General features: G+C 46.5%; 4 protein-coding genes across 4 annotated transcripts in view; 1 reads left to right on the forward strand and 3 right to left on the reverse strand.

The window, feature by feature from the left end:
• Positions 1 to 8,178, reverse strand: part of CCR75_001994 (uncharacterized protein) — a gene marked incomplete at its 5' end in the record, with an annotated part of 12,135 nt that extends 3,957 nt beyond the window's left edge. Inside the window, 14 exons of the mRNA XM_067960095.1 lie at positions 4,698 to 4,778; positions 4,845 to 4,906; positions 4,978 to 5,059; positions 5,127 to 5,318; positions 5,384 to 6,282; positions 6,385 to 6,721; positions 6,788 to 6,901; positions 6,961 to 7,125; positions 7,199 to 7,278; positions 7,341 to 7,426; positions 7,494 to 7,559; positions 7,648 to 7,815; positions 7,878 to 7,998; positions 8,058 to 8,178. Coding sequence (XP_067823953.1) covers positions 4,698 to 4,778; positions 4,845 to 4,906; positions 4,978 to 5,059; positions 5,127 to 5,318; positions 5,384 to 6,282; positions 6,385 to 6,721; positions 6,788 to 6,901; positions 6,961 to 7,125; positions 7,199 to 7,278; positions 7,341 to 7,426; positions 7,494 to 7,559; positions 7,648 to 7,815; positions 7,878 to 7,998; positions 8,058 to 8,178 — 2,574 coding nt within the window. The remainder of the gene's footprint in view (positions 1 to 4,697; positions 4,779 to 4,844; positions 4,907 to 4,977; positions 5,060 to 5,126; positions 5,319 to 5,383; positions 6,283 to 6,384; positions 6,722 to 6,787; positions 6,902 to 6,960; positions 7,126 to 7,198; positions 7,279 to 7,340; positions 7,427 to 7,493; positions 7,560 to 7,647; positions 7,816 to 7,877; positions 7,999 to 8,057) is intronic.
• An 81-nt stretch (positions 8,179 to 8,259) lies between these two features.
• CCR75_001995 (uncharacterized protein) lies at positions 8,260 to 10,606 on the forward strand (the record flags this gene model as incomplete). Its single annotated transcript, XM_067960096.1, is given in 4 exon segments — positions 8,260 to 8,501; positions 8,543 to 8,676; positions 8,696 to 8,773; positions 8,827 to 10,606. The coding sequence occupies 4 exon segments, from the start codon at positions 8,260 to 8,262 to the stop codon at positions 8,964 to 8,966; spliced, it is 594 nt and encodes a 197-aa protein (XP_067823954.1). The 3' UTR covers positions 8,967 to 10,606.
• Positions 8,915 to 10,453, reverse strand: CCR75_001996 (uncharacterized protein; the record flags this gene model as incomplete). Its single annotated transcript, XM_067960097.1, has 3 exons — positions 8,915 to 8,995; positions 9,113 to 9,403; positions 9,455 to 10,453. 3 exons carry the CDS (start codon positions 10,451 to 10,453, stop codon positions 8,915 to 8,917), a joined length of 1,371 nt encoding a protein of 456 aa, XP_067823951.1.
• A 448-nt stretch (positions 10,607 to 11,054) lies between the features above and the next one.
• On the reverse strand, positions 11,055 to 13,742 carry CCR75_001997 (uncharacterized protein; the record flags this gene model as incomplete). Its single annotated transcript, XM_067960098.1, has 1 exon — positions 11,055 to 13,742. One exon carries the CDS (start codon positions 13,740 to 13,742, stop codon positions 11,055 to 11,057), a length of 2,688 nt encoding a protein of 895 aa, XP_067823952.1.
• Between the last annotated feature and the right edge of the window lie 3,868 nt (positions 13,743 to 17,610).

The following is a 17,610-nucleotide window of genomic DNA, read 5'->3' on the forward strand; positions in this document are numbered from 1 at the left end:
GGGTGTGGTGCACTTTTTTTACCAACCCTTGTGTATGTGATGCAGATGGGTGCATTCACATTAGGAGAGATGACGCCTAGCGTCATCCGTTACGCGAAGTATCTAGAAAAAGATACGCTCGCAATACATATTTAGTGTTATCTATAGAGATGACATTTTGGTTGGTAAAAATGGGTGTTATATTTTATACGATTAAATATAAATCAGTCTAAAATCTACTTCCTACTTGCTAAGTGCGCACGAGGAGCCGGATTATCGCTCCCGTGACGACACTTAACCAGAGTACTTAGTGCGTTGGGTGAGGTCGCTAACGCGCCCACCGCAACTACCTCACTGCACGCATGAGAAGCTGGTTAAACCGCTTCCTCGCTGGGCTAGGGTGTATGTCTAAGTAGAGCGTGGCCGCATTTACGTTGTGCCCGCCAACAGTTTGTCTTGCCTTCCCCGCCCATTCGTAGCTGCCGATTCGTCATTAATTTGTACTGCTCTGGATCGTTGGAAATTGGCCTGCGTGGCCTCTGGCCAAGTCATTCTATAGGATTGCCGCATGTTCTGCCAAGATAAATCCTTTAGCAGCGTGTAGTCGAATCAAGCTAGGGCTAGTTCCTGTTTCATCTCTTTTCTTGAGCACTAAAGCGTTGTGTAATTTTCAAATAGCCCTTGTTTTGCTCTATTGTGACCGAAGTGCTATGTTGCGACCGAAGTGTCCCGAAGGGCTGTTTGCTGGCTTGGGTTTGCGGGTTGTCGGTGAAGTACGCGTAATTACTTGGCATGATATGATCCACTCTTATATGGTAATAATCTTGTAATGGAGGAGGTTGCCATTGCTCCATGTCGCTGTGTGTAATGTGTTGCTATTGTTGCAGCTACAAAGATAGGACCATCTGGCAGTGGTGGTGAGGTGAGTTTGAGCAATTTCTATCCGTTTGTTGCAACTAATGGGGCGTGGCTGGAATTGGCGGAGGATAAATTGTAAAATGCGCAAGTGCTCTTGCTTGTTGGCCGTCGGTGTCAGTAAATTCTTAGCTTGCTCCGTTGATAAACTATCAGTACTTGCGTCCGTCTGAATATGATACAGACCCTGTAGATCCAATTTAGCATCTCATCGACCTTGGTCTTCTCATCTGAGAGTACGTCATACACCTCCACATTAATCATTACTATCGGTTTCTTACGTGCAGCACGTCGGGACCCCCCCCCCGTTAACGGTATTGTAATCCTTTCCGGTTTCGCTTTCGGCTTTGGTGGTACTTCTTTGCGTTCCACTACCAAACTGCCGAGGGCGGGTGTTAGTATAGAGCTCAACAGCTTATATCCCTCTGGGACATCTAACAAATATGCTTCGGTTCTATAGTCAGCTGTTGGCTGAGGCCGAATTGAACGTTTTAAATCCTAAGCTGTTTCATGATTAATTTGACGCCTAGGGGATGCTGCTGCCCATATTTCGTCCATGTTGGCAAAAAGTTAGCGACATCGTCCAGCGTAGCAATCCCTGATATGTTGTAATTAGACATCCTCTTTCGTCCAATTGCTCGGTCGTGTAGCTCCATCCCGTCATGGTATGACCTATATTTTAACACTAAGCATTAATGCTATCGACTGAACGCTGGATGCATAAGAATGATATACGTGCCCGACCAGTCCATACGGGCAAATTTCCTTAGAAGTCGAGGTCACCCGGCTTCCCTTGAATGTCAGCTCCAGACATTGGTCGTTCTTGTATCCGGTGTGCACGCATCCAAATCCTGAAGCTCACGTTTAATGAGGCTGTGTTTGCTGTTTCATGTTGAAAGTTTTCCCATCGAGCTATGTGGTCACTTAGTCCATATGGCTGGGAGACCTGGAACTATTAGAAACACTTTGTCTCATCAATGCCACCCGGCCTATGGCACATCTTCACCTTTTAATCTGTAGACTGCTCTCTTGGACGACAGTGACTTAAATTAAGATTTTTTTTGCTGTTGTCTGGTCGAAAAAGAAGAGATGAATTGACCTGGATACTTTTTGTAACGAATCGTCTTAACGTTTCGCATTAGGTCATAAAGGTCCCGCCGGTTAGCCTTGGTGCTCTCGGTGGCCAACAAAATGTATTTCTTTAGCCTGCGTCCGTTGCCAGCTGGCTGGCAATGCACTTTTGCCGCCGTTTCAGAACCTCAATTCTCTTCTACTTGAGCTTGAATCGTACTGAGCTGGCGTTGCAATTGGTGTGAAGTAAATAGTAATTAGGAAAAGAGGCAGCTCTGCTGACTATATTTTCTTTCGCCAGACCCTGGATGATCAGCCATTTATCCGTGGTCCCTTTTCTTAAATGATTTTGACCCTAGACCGTCTCACTTGTTTACGAATCGCTTTTAGACGGCTGTACGGTTGTCGTTTGTACGCTTCTAGATTTAACAGGAATTGTCGAAACAGATCCCGGATGCGGAATCTGATATACCTGTGCTTGACTGTAAATCTCTATGAATATTCGTCGCCCTTAAATTTAGTATGAGAAATTTGCCAACGCAGCTTGCTGATTATACGTTCTCTGATAAATGTGATCAACCACGTCGTACGTAGAATATCCTAGCTGATAGTAGTCGCATTCTGTTCTTACTGCTATATATTATTGTTGTCAAGGACGCTGGAAAGGAGACGTCTCGAGCAGCAAAAGGATTAACAGTGGATACCGGTTTAAACCGGTAGATATCGGTAATGACGTCATGCGGTTACGTTGGAATGACGTCAGTCGATGACATCAGAAGCTTCTAGAAGGTTCCGAGAGAGCTGATTGGCTAGGTGTAATGATTGGCTTAGAGGTAGCAATAGGTTTGCAAACTAAGTCCTTAAATATATTTACTTTGCATTTTGCCAACGAGTACTCTTGACCAATTCATTCGTAATACTCCACGTTGACACAAGCTTATTCAAAGAATACCGTAAGCAAACTCTTTCCGCTTGTTTAAGTCTGGGATATATAGCCTTCTGCGGTGCCAGTCCCTCCCGCTTGGCTTAAATGGAAATGTTGACCTCCACAAAGAATTATATCACCGTGATTTCTCAAACCTCACGCAACGCCGAGCCTGGTGCATCTTCTATGTCTTGCACGAGACTCGCACACAAGTCCCCCGCCCTAGCGGTTGTGGTTTGGCTGCGTTCTCCGAACTGGACGTTTCACTTCACCCTGCTCACGAGTCGTGCCCTTCTCATGACCACCATCCACACGTATCTTTCGAGAACCCGTTCACTGTCTGTGCTATGTCTTGAGAGGGCCGCATCTCCTCGAAGATAGAGAACTGACTGGAATGAGCCTCGTTCTCGGCCTCGCCCGGTACGCCCTCTGTAGTGCCGCACGTACTTATCCGCCTAGCAGACCCCCAGACTTTATTCGACTGGTTGTTTATCTCAGCTATGTTTGAAAAAATGTCTTCGCGAAACACTTGCTGAATCGCTTTTCGCAGTGCTTTGCTGAGATGTACGCGTAAAACGTGATATTATTGGCGTTGTGGATTAGCTCCTGAGCGACTCATATCGGACGGCTCTAAGCCATCCGCCCTTTCAAAAGGTTTGAAATGTATATTACAGTCATCTGTATCTGTACACGTGCAGCATATCGGAACCATGGTGTGTGGGTACAGCGGGCTCGTTTACCTTCTCTCCAGACACGAGCGGACGCGATAATGCGTCAGCCACGACATTTGAATGTCCTTATACATGATGTATGATACAGATAGAACGAAAATAAACGCGTCATCTCTGGAGACACCTTTTGATGATGGAGCATCCACTTGCACCTAAAGTGCCCCCAAAAAAGTTAGGTTTGATACCTCAATGGTGTTTTCTTAAACGAATACCTGCTAAACCTTCAAAAGTCGGAAGGGAGCACGGGAGCTCGGCACCGCATAAGGCTTCACGTACAACTCGAAATTAATTGGTCGCGTTGGAAGCAATTCACTAGGAAGTCGTGTCTCGGAAATTTTAGAGCTGATCTTAATTGCTGCGGCTTTTTCTATTATTCGTAAGTGGTTATCCTCAATTGATATACCTCAACATTGGCTTCAGGTTCACAGTGCTCTCGAAGCTGAGCAAGTGAGCCATGATGTTCTTGCGCGAGTCGAGCGCTGTACTGTGTCCAGATATTTATCGGAGCGGCAACAAATGCGGCTGATCCGGCGGATCGACTCTAGGAGATCCGCGCGGCACGTGTCAGCTGTGTCCGTCTTCCTTATAGATAGCTGGGCCAGCAAATCGTCGATGTCGAGTTTCGTAAAGTACTTCCGCGGGTGACGGGATCATGAGCCGAATGGCCCACGTACACGACGTGCAAAGAAAGATCCCACGTTGGTGAGCGATCGTTTCACAACTAAAAAAACTAAGATGCTTTTAGATTAAAGGAAAAAATGAAATTGTGCTTCGTATTATTACTCTTTAGAGTCCTGACTCTAAATATTAACTTCAAAACTATGAGAGAGTGATTCATTGCTCACAACCCCTTCGCGCATCTAGCAGCGATTGGTTAGTTTGAAAACTCAAATCAACCAAGAAACAGAATCGTCACATTACTGCCACAACATTACTATGTATGGTAATTCTTCCTATTTCTGCTTCCACTATAAATTAAAAAATACTCTTTTCTAGAAAGCTACACCCTAGTTTATTAAAGTTGAGCATTTCTAAGCGTAATACTGCAGAGTAGTTTTTTTCTTGGCCGACACTACCGCAATTCCCTCCATGAAATCCTCGTGCTTTATAACATTGCTCTCACGACGCAACGCAAGCATACCAGCTTCAACACATACCTGCACATCACCACGAGACAACAATGAAGTCATCAATTTTCCCAGTCTTAATCCAATACAACGCACCGCTTTCAGCTGTGCCCCATTAAAGTCGTCCGTGGAACGCGCAAGCTCATCAAAATTCGTATCTGTAAATACAAAAATTAAAAAGCAATGAGGCAATTCTTTCCATCTAATTCACTAGAAATTGATCTTCTACCTTCAATATCAACATTCATCTTTCGCGAATGAATTTGCAAAATACGAGCGCGAGCTTCTTCTGTCGGGTGGGGTAACTCAATCTGGTACAACAGTTATACTTTGTCACGCTCGTCTCCTTCAATCATCAAGTCAAACACAAAAACAAACCTTGCGATCCAAACGTCCCGAACGAAGAAGTGCAGGATCGAGCACATCAGGACGATTCGTCGCCGCAATCACCTTGATCTTTGTATTACTCGTAAAGCCATCGAGCTGATTTAGCAACTCCAGCATCGTACGCTGGACTTCTCGGTCTCCTGATTGCTCTCCTCCAAATCGTTTTGTACCAATGGCATCCAGCTACAAGACCCAAAACAAAAGTCAGCAACCACGTTATAATCTCCTTATTTTTTCAACCCCAATACCTCATCAATAAAGATAATGGCGCCACCTCGCTGTTGATCTTGACACTTTTCTTTGGCCAATTCAAACGCGTCTCGCACTAATTTCGCACCATCACCAATGAACATTTGCACAAGCTGAGGAGCTGCTAATTTTAAAAAGATGGCGTCTGTTTGCTTGGCACACGCTCTTGCTAACAACGTTTTGCCCGTGCCAGGAGGACCATGAAGTAGCACGCCTTTGGGTGGCATGATTCCAATGGCATCAAATTTCTCCTTATGAGTCATCGGTAGCACAACAGCTTCAACAAGCTCCTGGATCTGTTTATCCAGTCCACCAATGTCACTGTACTCCTCAGTTGGCTTCTCGTCGACTTCCATAGCTTTGACACGGGAATCGTATTCACACGGAAGCTTCTCGAGAATTAAATAACTGTCTTTATTCACGCCTACCAAGTCATTTGGAATCAATGTCGTCGAATCCACAAGACCAGGAATGGGTAGAAAGATCGTTTGCCTCGTGCTTGTCTTGATGACAGCGCTCTTGCCCTTGCGTGCAGCATCCACGTCCGTCGCGGCACCATCCTGCTCATCGTCATCATCCTCAAGCTCTAAGATCTCAACGACATTGGCCACGAGGTATGGCAATTGTTTATTCAGCTTGACTTTTTCATTGTTCTCCTTAATGCGTTCGCGCTGGGAATTGCTTTCGTGATTAATACGCTGGATATCGCTCCGCATAATACGAATATCATTATCAAGAAGACGAATACGCTGTCGCAATTCGTCATTTGACATAAGGAGGATCTCAGGGTCCAGCTCCTCATCAGCGCCCCAGATCTCGGACGACTCCAGCCCGCTCATTCTTGCTTTAAAGCGTGAAAAATCAAGTCTCCCTTTATGAGCGAGCAAGATACAGAAATCTTACTGGATGAAAATAATAAAGATTTATATATTCATAAAACCAATGTACGATACTAAGAAACCGGTTTTTGTGACCGAGATACCCAATTATTCAAATCGACCGGACCATTTAGTGACACACCCAACGTGCACGAATTTGTCCTCGACTGGCACTTGACGGCGCTTCTTCACTTTCTTACTCGCGATTTCTAGTCCACATGAGACTATCGAAATCTCTTTCGTGTCGACATCTTGTGTTACTCGGATCTCAGCGTCCGGATCAAACGGGCGAAGGTAGCGAAGCAACTTGGACTTGAGCAATTGAATTGGACCTGTCTCGACGTCACGAGCTCCGTACTTGGCAAACACCTTACTCGACTTGATTTTGCCATTGACAATGGCTGAGCGTACTTTGTAATGCACCGAGTCAAGTCGAGACATATAGTCTGCAATATTGTTCTGACAAGAAAGAACCACCACGCATTTCACGATAAAGCATTCTCATCCGCTTGTCTACAAACGTACTTCGATCCATAGTCGATGCCAATACTTGCCACGATAGTTCTGATCAAGCTGTCGTAGCTTGAGCGCAATGATCTCAACAATATGTTGGTGCTCGAAAGGAAGGAATGGAATGACCTAAGAGCTCCGTATTAATTCCATACACCACTTCCTTCTACACCTTTAGTTACGCTTACCTGATCAATCATCTTGCCAAAGTCCAATCGCTTCCATTGGTCATCTAAAGCTGACTTAACGACCCGCTCAAGCTGATATGTTGGCATCTCGTCACGTGTTTCATATTGAATCATGACTTGCTCCATTTCCGTGACGCCAATATCCGATACAAGCACAAAAATTACCTAATTTGGTTTGGTGCATACAGTTGCAATAACGCAACTATATAATTAAATTCACTGATTCAAAGCCACGTACATTAGCCGTATCGATATTTTTCGTCACACCATGCTTGTAGTACGATAGCTGCGATCTTTCACTCACAGCCTCCATGAGAACTACATTAGCATTGGTCCCCAATTTAGCCACTTAAAGTGTGTGTCGAGAATAGAAGACGTACCGTCAAGGGTGTGAGGAATCACTTTTTGTACTTCATCGATCACCACCACAGCATTACCAGAACAGTAGTGCAAGTGCTCCGCTAGTCTAAAAGTTCGTTTGAAAAACAATGACATCGATCGTTTTTCAACAGTATCTCGTGTCAAGTTCGTACCTCGTTTTAATCTGCGTGTGGTACTCGGTAATAGGATTCGTAAAATTGTCACTAAAGTCTTCCCCACTGTCGTGACGTTCAATAGCAACAGCACCATCATTAAGCCGACACATATGCTCCATCAAAGTTTAAATCACGCAGTACAATTAGTTACCGCAAAAAAAGTAGCCCTGTAGGCACGCGTTTCTCGCTATTTGGAAAAAGCTTCTTCTTGCGTTTAAATACTGCTTCGGCAATCAAATTGGCCATTTCTGTCTTGCCCGTACCGGTTGGTCCTGTGATAGCCAATACTAGAGGTGCACGATCGTTCGTAGAAGTACGTCTAAGAGGAAACACCAGAGAAGGTCAAGAAAGTTTCAAGTTCTGGCCTATTAGCCAACGCACGAGAATTCCCACGCTTCAATCGCACCCACTACGGCCTGTGTAGCTCGCTCTTGTCCTTTCAAATGAATCTGTAGATGCTGGCGAACCATTTGAGATGGCTTGTCCACGAACGAGCACTGATCTGCGAACATTGAATGCGCTCAGCTCCAACCGCGCCAAATTTTTCCATGTGTTACGTACAACCCAGGCCAGTGTGATACATGGCCGACTCATAGAAGTCTTCCCATATCAATTCGACTCCGCAGACTAAATCCACACCAAGCAGCGACAGCAGTGATGCCCACCGCATTGCACGAGCCATAATCAGTAAATATATTTTTTTAATTTGCTTTTGTATTTTCGTTTAAAATTGCCATGGACAAGTTGAAGTGCGCATTCGACAATGTCGGGCATCAACGTTTTCCGCGCTCTGCTCGTGGTTAAGGACACCACTGGGAGCAGAGTTAAACTTAAGCGCTCGAAGCGACACGGGCAGCTTACGCTTGATGTCAACTCGCAGAGTGCGCAGCTCGTGTATCCGCGAGTTGGTAGATTTTATCATTGCAGATTCGAGCAGCCGCGAAAGTGCGTCATGGGCAAGAAATTGATGCGTGTGTATTCAAGCAACGGGAAAGATAACTTTACGTACGAAAGGCTTATTGTTGTTATTAAAGTTATGGCTGAAGCGAGAAGTATTACTATGAATTGAAGCTGTCAATTGCTATCGGAGGAAGACGCGGCCAAGTGTTCCGAGACGCTCCGAAGTTTTGGAGGTCTGTGCAAGCGTGTGTTTTAACATATTCCGAGTGCTGCTTACAATGTACCTAATAAATTAATAGTGGAAGTCATTGCTGTGAATGAGTCGATGCTAGAACGTCCTCGACAAACTCCAAATGTTCACGATGCAATCATTGCAGGTATGTGTCTCCCCTCGATGTGTTCTCGTAAGGATCCTAATCATATGGTGCAGGAGGCGAACTTGCCTTACAAGCAATTCGAGATACAAACCCTAAGTCAATGGTAGCAGAATTCCTTGAGTACCAAGAATCGTCCCAGCTTCAAGAGGACACGGATGCCATCATGCGGTCACTGTTTGATGTAAACACATAAAACCATCCAAGCAATTTTAATAATTGCATCTTGACAAAAAAAAAATAGTATTTTCAATCTTCACTTTACAATCCATTTCATGGCTTGCAGCATTAAATACGAAGCGGATGGCTGCCGTACGTTACGTACAGGCCAAGTATAAACACACTCGCGAGCTGCGAGACAACGACGCTAACGACACCGTAGCGGTAGGCCCAATAGAACCGCTTCGACGAGAGGTCATCCAATTCATAGACCCACGTCGAGACTGTCGAGAGAGACCCCAAAAATCCGACCATCACGCCGCCTTGACCCCACATAATGAATGCACGATACGCAGCATCACTGTCTTGCAGGACAATGCTCCCAATAATTGCCATCATGCAGCTTAAACACGACGCCACGACGTTTGGCAGAAATGTAAAAAGCGGAAAACGCGTGTACATAGGTTTCCGATTCTGCAACGATAAACACCAGCGTATTAACGCGCCAAATGGTCCGAAACACACCGCCACGAGTCTCGAACTCGTATAATTATCAAATCCACAGAACGCGAGTGCCCAGCACGAAGATGTTAGTGATAGCACTGTGGCAATCCAAATCAAGCCATGGTGCTCAATTGGATGCTTCTCGGCCTCTACTTGCGTAATTTCCGCCATCAATTCGTTACACGAATCCCGTGCAACTGCCAGCGACTCGCTTGTAGCCTGCACTCGTCGCGTCACGAGCGGTCCAAACGTATGCATATTAATCCCTCGAAAGTGGTTCATGTGTCTCTCAAGTCCTAAATTTAGCTGAAGTAGGTCCACTGGGGGTTTCTGAAATGGATACTCTTGCAACGTCAAGTAGTGTACCACTCCCTCTGCCACATGAACGCCAAAGCGAAGGCTCGAGATAGCACTGGCGACGTGGACACTTAGCATTAAGATTGCATCGAGCCATCGGCCATCGACGAATAAGAGCGCTGCGCCGAGGTCCCAGCTCGCAAACGTCGTGCAAGAGCCGCAAAAGCCCGTAATTACTCCCGTTAGCAAGATGTCGTATTGGCCTCGTAATACCGGTTTTAATCGAGTAACAAACCCCATAATAAAGCAGCCACAGACATTGGGCAAGAAATACTCCACCCCCAAGAGCTGTAACAATGCCGTTTGGCTGTCGTACATGACGTGGGCAAATTCAATTAGCAAGACACGAATGCCGACACCAACGTATGCGCCAATGATGACGCTCATGGCGACGAGAAGGTAGTGATTCATTTGGTAACGCCTTGCTGCTTTCTCGGACGCAAGTCGAGCCGAGCTTTCGCTAACTGCTCCGTCGCTCAATGTTTCTTCATCAACGAGCACAGCGACGTCCGCTTCGGCCTCGTCTAACGACGTGCTACCGCCCGCAGACTCGGACACGGGTGTCACTAGTGTCGCGTAGCCCTCCGAGATGGTGTGCATGGATCCAATGCTTCGTAAAGACCCAAAGCTACGGAGCGAGCCAACACTGCGGAGTGTCGCCATTCAGGCCGGAGTCTTATACAAAAGCACAGTCTGAGCGATCTCCTTTCTCCATTCGCGCCAGCTTCGCGGGTCTTTCCACGTCTGCGACACACGACCGATGACCTCTTCACTGCATAAGCAGGCCTGCTATAGTTGCACGTGCGACACATTTCCCTGATTAAAAAGTATTACTAATCCGAGACTGGTACTGTACCGTATTGAATACAGGACGGCCTGATCTCGGTCGTGTGCTACTTAAGAATAGTTCAGCTAGTTTGCACCTGCAGAAGATTGGGGAGGGAGCAGAAAAGCCATCATTACTTGAAAGAAATTCGAATAGGCAGGGTCTGGGGGGTGTCACGGGACCATATTTACTACTTAGCGTTTGTTTCGATGTACCATTCACTTCATAGTGCTGAAGCGGTCAAGTAGATCACACGTAGCTTGTCTTAAAGTCCACACACGGCCACTGTCGTACATTCAGATCACAGCTTGAAGTTGATGAATACAAGTACGAGTATTTATAAGATACCGTGGTATCCTGTAATTGCATCAGGAAAGATGGTTGAAAAACAAAACCACATACAAATCAATTATCATGTCACAAAAGGAACCGATTCTCCTATGTCTTTTTACTTGCACTATCCGGATCTGGATCCGGCATTGGCGAAAGCGGCGTATTCAGCACATTAAATTCATTGCTGCGTGGTGATGGAGAATGGTTAATTCCAGGTGTGCATGGATACAAGGCCGTCGTGGTCTTCTCGTAATCATGGTGTTTCCCAAATAATGCGGGACGGCGCTTTCGGTAACTGTCGAAAGGGTCAAATTCGGCACTTGATGTGCCAAACATAGATACACGCGATGGCGGGGGTGGCATTGGCAAATGTTCTGCGGCCAAAACCTCTGCAAGCCGATCGTAGTCGACAGAGTGATGGTTCACCACACTCCGGCCAAGTCGAATCGCGCGACCTTCCAAGTGCAAACTTTCGACAGGATTGTGCTGATCCGGTTGCAAGAAATACGACGCCGTGCTAAAGTCACTTGTTGTACTTAGCTCGTTTGACAACGCCTCGGCCAGTGTTTTGTCCAGTAACGCCATCCGCGTGGCGATGTTAGCCAGCGCTATCGATGGCTGAATCGCCAGCACATTTAAGTCGCGCATTTCTTTGCTAAAACTACTGTCTGGCACCAGTGCAATGACTCGAGGATGATTTTCGCCAAGCAATGACTTGAGCAACTTTACATTCTCACGAGTCCGATCGACATCACCCGTGAGAATAATCACATCAGCTGACGACATGGCTTTGGCCGCATCGCGGTCTTGGAGTGTGTTTTCGTACGAAATTAAATCGCCATGGTTTGTGCGAGTTAAAATGGCTCGATTCATTTTTTGCCACTTGAGTGCCCGTTCTTTGTCTAAAAGTGGTACATTCACTTTTGCTCCATAGAGAGACAGATTAAATGCTACTTCTAAAGCAACTTCGTCATCACCAATTACAACCGCTGATTTGACCTTGTAAAAGGGCAAATGGGCGTCTTTATGCTTAAGCATCCGCTGCGATGGCTCGACGACGCTAAACGTACTTGAAGCCCCATCGTAAAAGATGCTAGCACTGTTGCCACGAATTGGACTAGGTCGGCTATGGATACTCTTGTGGTTACTATGGCCATCCGAACGGTGTATTTCTTCCTCTGTCGTACGGTCTTTCAGCGTCTCCCCCGCTCGACTTAAGCCAATCGCACATAACACGGGTCCAACAATTTGGTTCACCACGACAGCTGCCAAGATTGTTGCAGCAAACTCGGCTGCCCACGGTTCGTCACTCATGGCCTGGACTTCTGACGCCAAACCCAAGGCTACACCAGCCTGTGGCGTTAATGTGAGCCACAAATTATTGTATTGTTGCGGCTTCAATTTGAGTAGAAAGCGGCCACTAATGTAACACGCAATAAAAATGGCAACATAACGTAACCCGACGTACACACTCATCAATGGAATCGCATCCACGACCTCATCAAGTTTTAATGCAGCACCCGTCATGACAAAAAACGGCAAAAACATGTACGGTGCTGCCGTGTCGAGAATAACGTGCATGTCATGACGAATGCCCGTATTATGGCCTGCAATGCACGACGCGACCATAAGCACGAGCAATGGCTCGAATTTTACTTCCCACGATAAGCTGTAAAGAGCAGCTGTAGTCTCCGCAATAAGACTCGCACTTAGATAGAAAATGTACCCCATGGATAACCAAATGAGACCTTTAAGTGCGAGTGCTTTGTTTGGGGTCCACCACGAAGTTGGCGTGTCTTCTTCTTGGTTATACGATTCGTGGGGGAGAGCCGAGATATCTCGCGTCACCGACATCATGTGGGACATCATTGGGTGGAGATGCGTATTTCTAGCCAGTCCTTCTTCGATTTCGTGGTTCTCCGTGGAATGAACCGCTCCTCCTCCTGGAATCTTGAAGATTAACAGTGTGACCCCAGCAAGCACGATCCCGACAAGCACGTTGGCGAGGACAATACTCATCGTAAATAGCAAATTCAATACCGAGACATCCAATTCGGCACAATAGATACTGCTGCCAATCCGAGAGATAGAGAACGACACGAGCACGATAAACTCGGCAGTCATGGTCGCTCCAAGCATGAGACTCGTGAATGGACCGACGCTATTGAGTTCAATCTTAATTGCCATAACCGTAGCAGGAGATCCAAGGACAGAGATCGACCCAAACATAAGCGCAATGCCCACTTGACAGTTAACGCTTAGACCTTGATAGAAAAATGCTTCCTCCGTAAGCAGTATCGCTCCGGATAGGATTGTCATGCTTGTAATATACAATACAATCAGTAGAGTCATAATTGCTTTCAAATGCGGACGTAGGTCGGGTAGATAAATTTCTTGACCAGCTTGAAACGAAATAAAAGAGAGCGCAAGAGCACTGACGTAACCGGCTAACATGGTGATGATTTCTTGACTAATTAAACCGGTAACGAAAGGACCGGCCATGATGCCAATGACGAGGTACCCCGTAATGAGTGGAAGTCGAAAGAGCTTGGGGAATAAGAGGCCAAGAGGGTGCGCGGCCACGAGCACCATAACGAATGAGAGTCCGTTCTTGAGTGTCTCGATCGTGTTGGACCACGAGTAGAACGGCACGGCTTTGTTCTTGTCGTGCTCGCTGCCAAGTTGACGGCTAGTAGCGTCATTGTGAACACTCGAACTGGCGGAGATGGCAGCAAGGAGCCACAGAGATACACAAAGCGTCAACACTTGTCGGGAGAATCGAGACGCGGGCATGAGGCCTCCAAACTACCTGGATGTCTACTTGTGACGGCGAAAGATAAACTGATAAGAAGTGGATATATTAGATCATTTGCCAGCACTGCAGGCGTCTGGTCTTGATTTGCAAGTGATGGGCACCAAAGCAGACGGTGACTTGCCGATCGAAATTGGAGCCAGCATGATATTCAAAACAATACGAAGATGAGGAAGCGTGTCAGGACTTTAATAGAAATAGTATGAATCTGCAATAAGTGGAATGAAGTCGTTTGATGTCGGTGTTGTTCGATGACGGCTTGAGGCAGCGTGGGTAGCACAGCGCCTGTATTCGCTTTATATGCTACGTGAGGATTCTGGTGATTTGTCAATGGGAGTTCCTCCGCATGTTTAAAATTACTTCGACTTTGTATGTATCCGTCGGACAGTGGTGAAGCCACTGAGTAATCCATATGATCTGTAAGAATTTCCAGAAGATAAAGTTGATGTGAGTGATATTATCAGAGGGTTGATTTCAGATATCTTCCTTCTAAAATGCGACAAGAAAGTTAGGAGCAAGGAGGAAGACTGTTGTGTCGCGAGGCGTCGTAATCTATTTGACATTCGTGATTGTAGTACCGTTATGAAATTCCATCTGCCGCTCTAAAGTATGTTGGACTTCTTTGAATAATATTATCCGAGTAAAGAACAGCTGGAGTGGAGTGGCTATAGCTTAGGTGATCGTCAAGGTAGGGATGCCATAAATACCAAAATGTTTAATTGGCATATGCGGTGGTCAAAATTATCTTCAACAGCAAGAGCCAGGTGCACTAGATATTCCTCTAACGACAGGATCTGCAGAGAAATAGAAAAGAAATCTGCTATATTTCTGACTTCGAGGCATCTGAGCGTTTGGCATCCATAGCTTTCAAGATATAATGTCCTACGTGTATAATAGCTCTGTATGCTGGACAATACCGTGCAATGTATGTCACGCCTCAGCAATCTGAAAGCTTGCAGTATTTGGCCACAACTTACAGATTTCGAAATTGACTGCTACACGCAGCATATGCTGAAAGATTTTGGATTAATTAGATCACTAAACTTGATTTGGTCAGACGCTCCTCAAAAAATTTGTTTCCTCTTCGATTGCGACTTATTTACCGGATGTCACAAAATTTGGCCCAATAGTCCATAAATCTCGAAATAAAAACTCATCGCATTATGACACCGAAAAACACGAATTTTGTCAGAAAATTAAAGAGCATATGTTTTGGTGCATGCTGATATATCGCTCCATCAGTCCCTTGCAGGAGCTAAGTGTTAGACCACTTAGTAATTCAAAAGCTCAATATTTTATGTCATTGTTTGTAGGTGTTTGCTTGCTTGCAGTCGCATGCAATGCCCCATCTCGTGCATCAGTACCATTGCCCTATCTTGTTTATAATCATCGTGGGCAAAAATCCTGCTGAGACATACCACTTCCCGAGCTTGTAACTTGAGCCTAGCGAACGTCACCACGAACACGGGACCTACTATTGATTCAGAACGTTCTCACTAGCTCTTTCTCATGAGATAAGATTGTTATGAAATGTACTTGCCTATATTGCTTTTATAATGTACAATTAGTTGTTTATAGATCCTGATGAGAGCATTCTGATGATGATCCAACGCTCGTTGTCACAAATGCACCACCCTCGTGCGTCTTATCTTTCAACACGTGTGGCAAGATCAATTCAGTTTTTCTAACAGGCTAAAATTGCCCTAATGTACACAGTCCCCAATAAGTACACATGGTGTACTTATTGGGGATGGTCAGTAACTTAATTAAAGTAATTAGACCCCGCGCTCAGGTGTGGCTCACATTTGTAATCGAACCCTTATGTATGTGATGCCCATGGATGCATTCACATTAGGAGGGATGACGCCTAGCGTCATCCGTTACGCGAGGTATCTAGAAAGATATGCTCGCAATACATATTAAGTGTTATCTATAGAGATGACACTTTGGTTGGCAAATCAGGTATATATATTTAATACGATTAAATATAAATCAGTGTGAAATCTACTTCCTACTTGGTAAGTGCGCACGAGGAGCCGGATTACCGCTCCCTTGACGACGCTTAACCAGAATACTTAGTGCGTTGGGTGAGGCCGCTAACGCGCTCACCACAACTACCTCATTGCACGTAAGAAAAGTTGGTTAAACCGCTTCCCCGCTATGCTATGTTGTGTGCTTAAGTAGAGCGTTGCCGCATTACGACGAGCCCGCCTACACTTGGTAGCACTTGAAATCCTTCCCACGACCCGAATCGCTACGTGTGTACGTGAGGATGAGCCTTAACATTGATTGGGCTCATTTTTTCTACCTCTCTGAACATCATCGGGAGGTGGCAGGGCTTGTTGCGCAGGGACTTGGTGAACAAGCCCTGGCCAGGCTCCTGGGCGGTCCTCCTGAGCAACATGTTGCTCAGTTAGAGTAGTTTGAGGCATTTGTGCTCGGACGCGGAGAGCCGTGTCCGAGGCGCAGAGCCATGCTGCGGCGGAGTCCGTCACTCAGATTCAGGGTGGGCTGAGGCATGAGCAGGCTCGGAGCGAGGCTCACAACAGAACTGTTGAGATGCTCTCTGCCCGGCCGCATCAGCCGAGGCCCATTCGGATGGAACCGCCCAAGTTCGATATAACTGCAGCAGACACGATTGTCCACTGGCTGTTAGCCGTGGAGCAAAGCGGTGTCGCGCAGCTTATCGGGGACGACAGCCGGATGGTATCTTACGCCATGTCACATCTTCGCGGTAAGGCCTCAGAGTGCGCTTACTGGGCGCTTATGGCGGACGGAAAGGCGTCCCCTACATGGCCGATCGTTAAGGAAAAATTTCGCGCCATGCACCAGCCGCCGAACAACGAAGTGTTGCTTCAGGCGCGCTTCTTTGGAGCGCGACAGGCGAAGCGATCTCTGCAAGTATGTGCAGGAGATGCGCTCGCTGTCAGCGTCCATTACCGTAGGTAAGATTCCGGAGCACATTAAGGGGTTACGTTTATGAACGGACTACGGCATGGCTCATCGCGACAGGCCCTATTCAGATAGGTGCCGTCGAGGATGGAAGAGGCGATCCAAATTGCCTTGGTTGAGGGGCAATCATACAACAATGCCTCGGCGACAGCTTGGTATAAGCCGTCGGCTGAGAGGTCAGATGCCACTCCCATGGAGTTGGGCAATGCAGACGTTGTCTGCTATCAATGCGGCAAGCGCGGCCATATGATGGCTCGCTACTATGCCAGGATCCCTGCTGGGGCAAAGATGCCCAGCAAGAGGACTCCCTTCCCAAAGGTCGATGGCAAGAACCAGCGTGCGAGACGCATGAGTTCTGCATCGACCACTGAAGGGTCGGGAAATGCAGGAGCGCTGAAGGAGGCGGGATGCTCTTCTGACGCGGACTTTAAAGCTACCCCTAACTTCACAGTTGGTAGAACACATGGCTAGCACAGTCCCTAAGGTCTCGAAATTCCGGGCCTCAACCCTGCTGGTCTATAGCGCTCAGGTACGAGGCTATGACCAGGTGATGACCCTCCTTGTGGATTCGGCTGCATCACAAGATCTTGTGAAACTCGGCTCTGAGAAAGAGATTGGTAATGTTTGAGTCGCTCTACCAGGTGGCAAGCGAGAAGAGTCGACCGTTCGTTTTGCGAACGGCGCGCTCGACAAGTCTGAGGGAGTTCAGGTAGAACTCGCCTTCAGCTTTAGTGACTTCTCTTGTAAAGAGAAGTTCACAGTGTTAGGTATGGAGAGTCCGTATGACCTCAATAATCACTCTGACTGTCATTGAATAGAGTGTTCACTATGAAACCTCTTAAGCGAAAACGATGTTGATTGGTCAGAACCATCATTTTCAATTCTATCGCATGGCTA

Source organism: Bremia lactucae, linkage group LG11, assembly GCF_004359215.1.
Source record: "Bremia lactucae strain SF5 linkage group LG11, whole genome shotgun sequence".
Lineage (NCBI taxonomy): Eukaryota > Oomycota > Peronosporomycetes > Peronosporales > Peronosporaceae > Bremia > Bremia lactucae.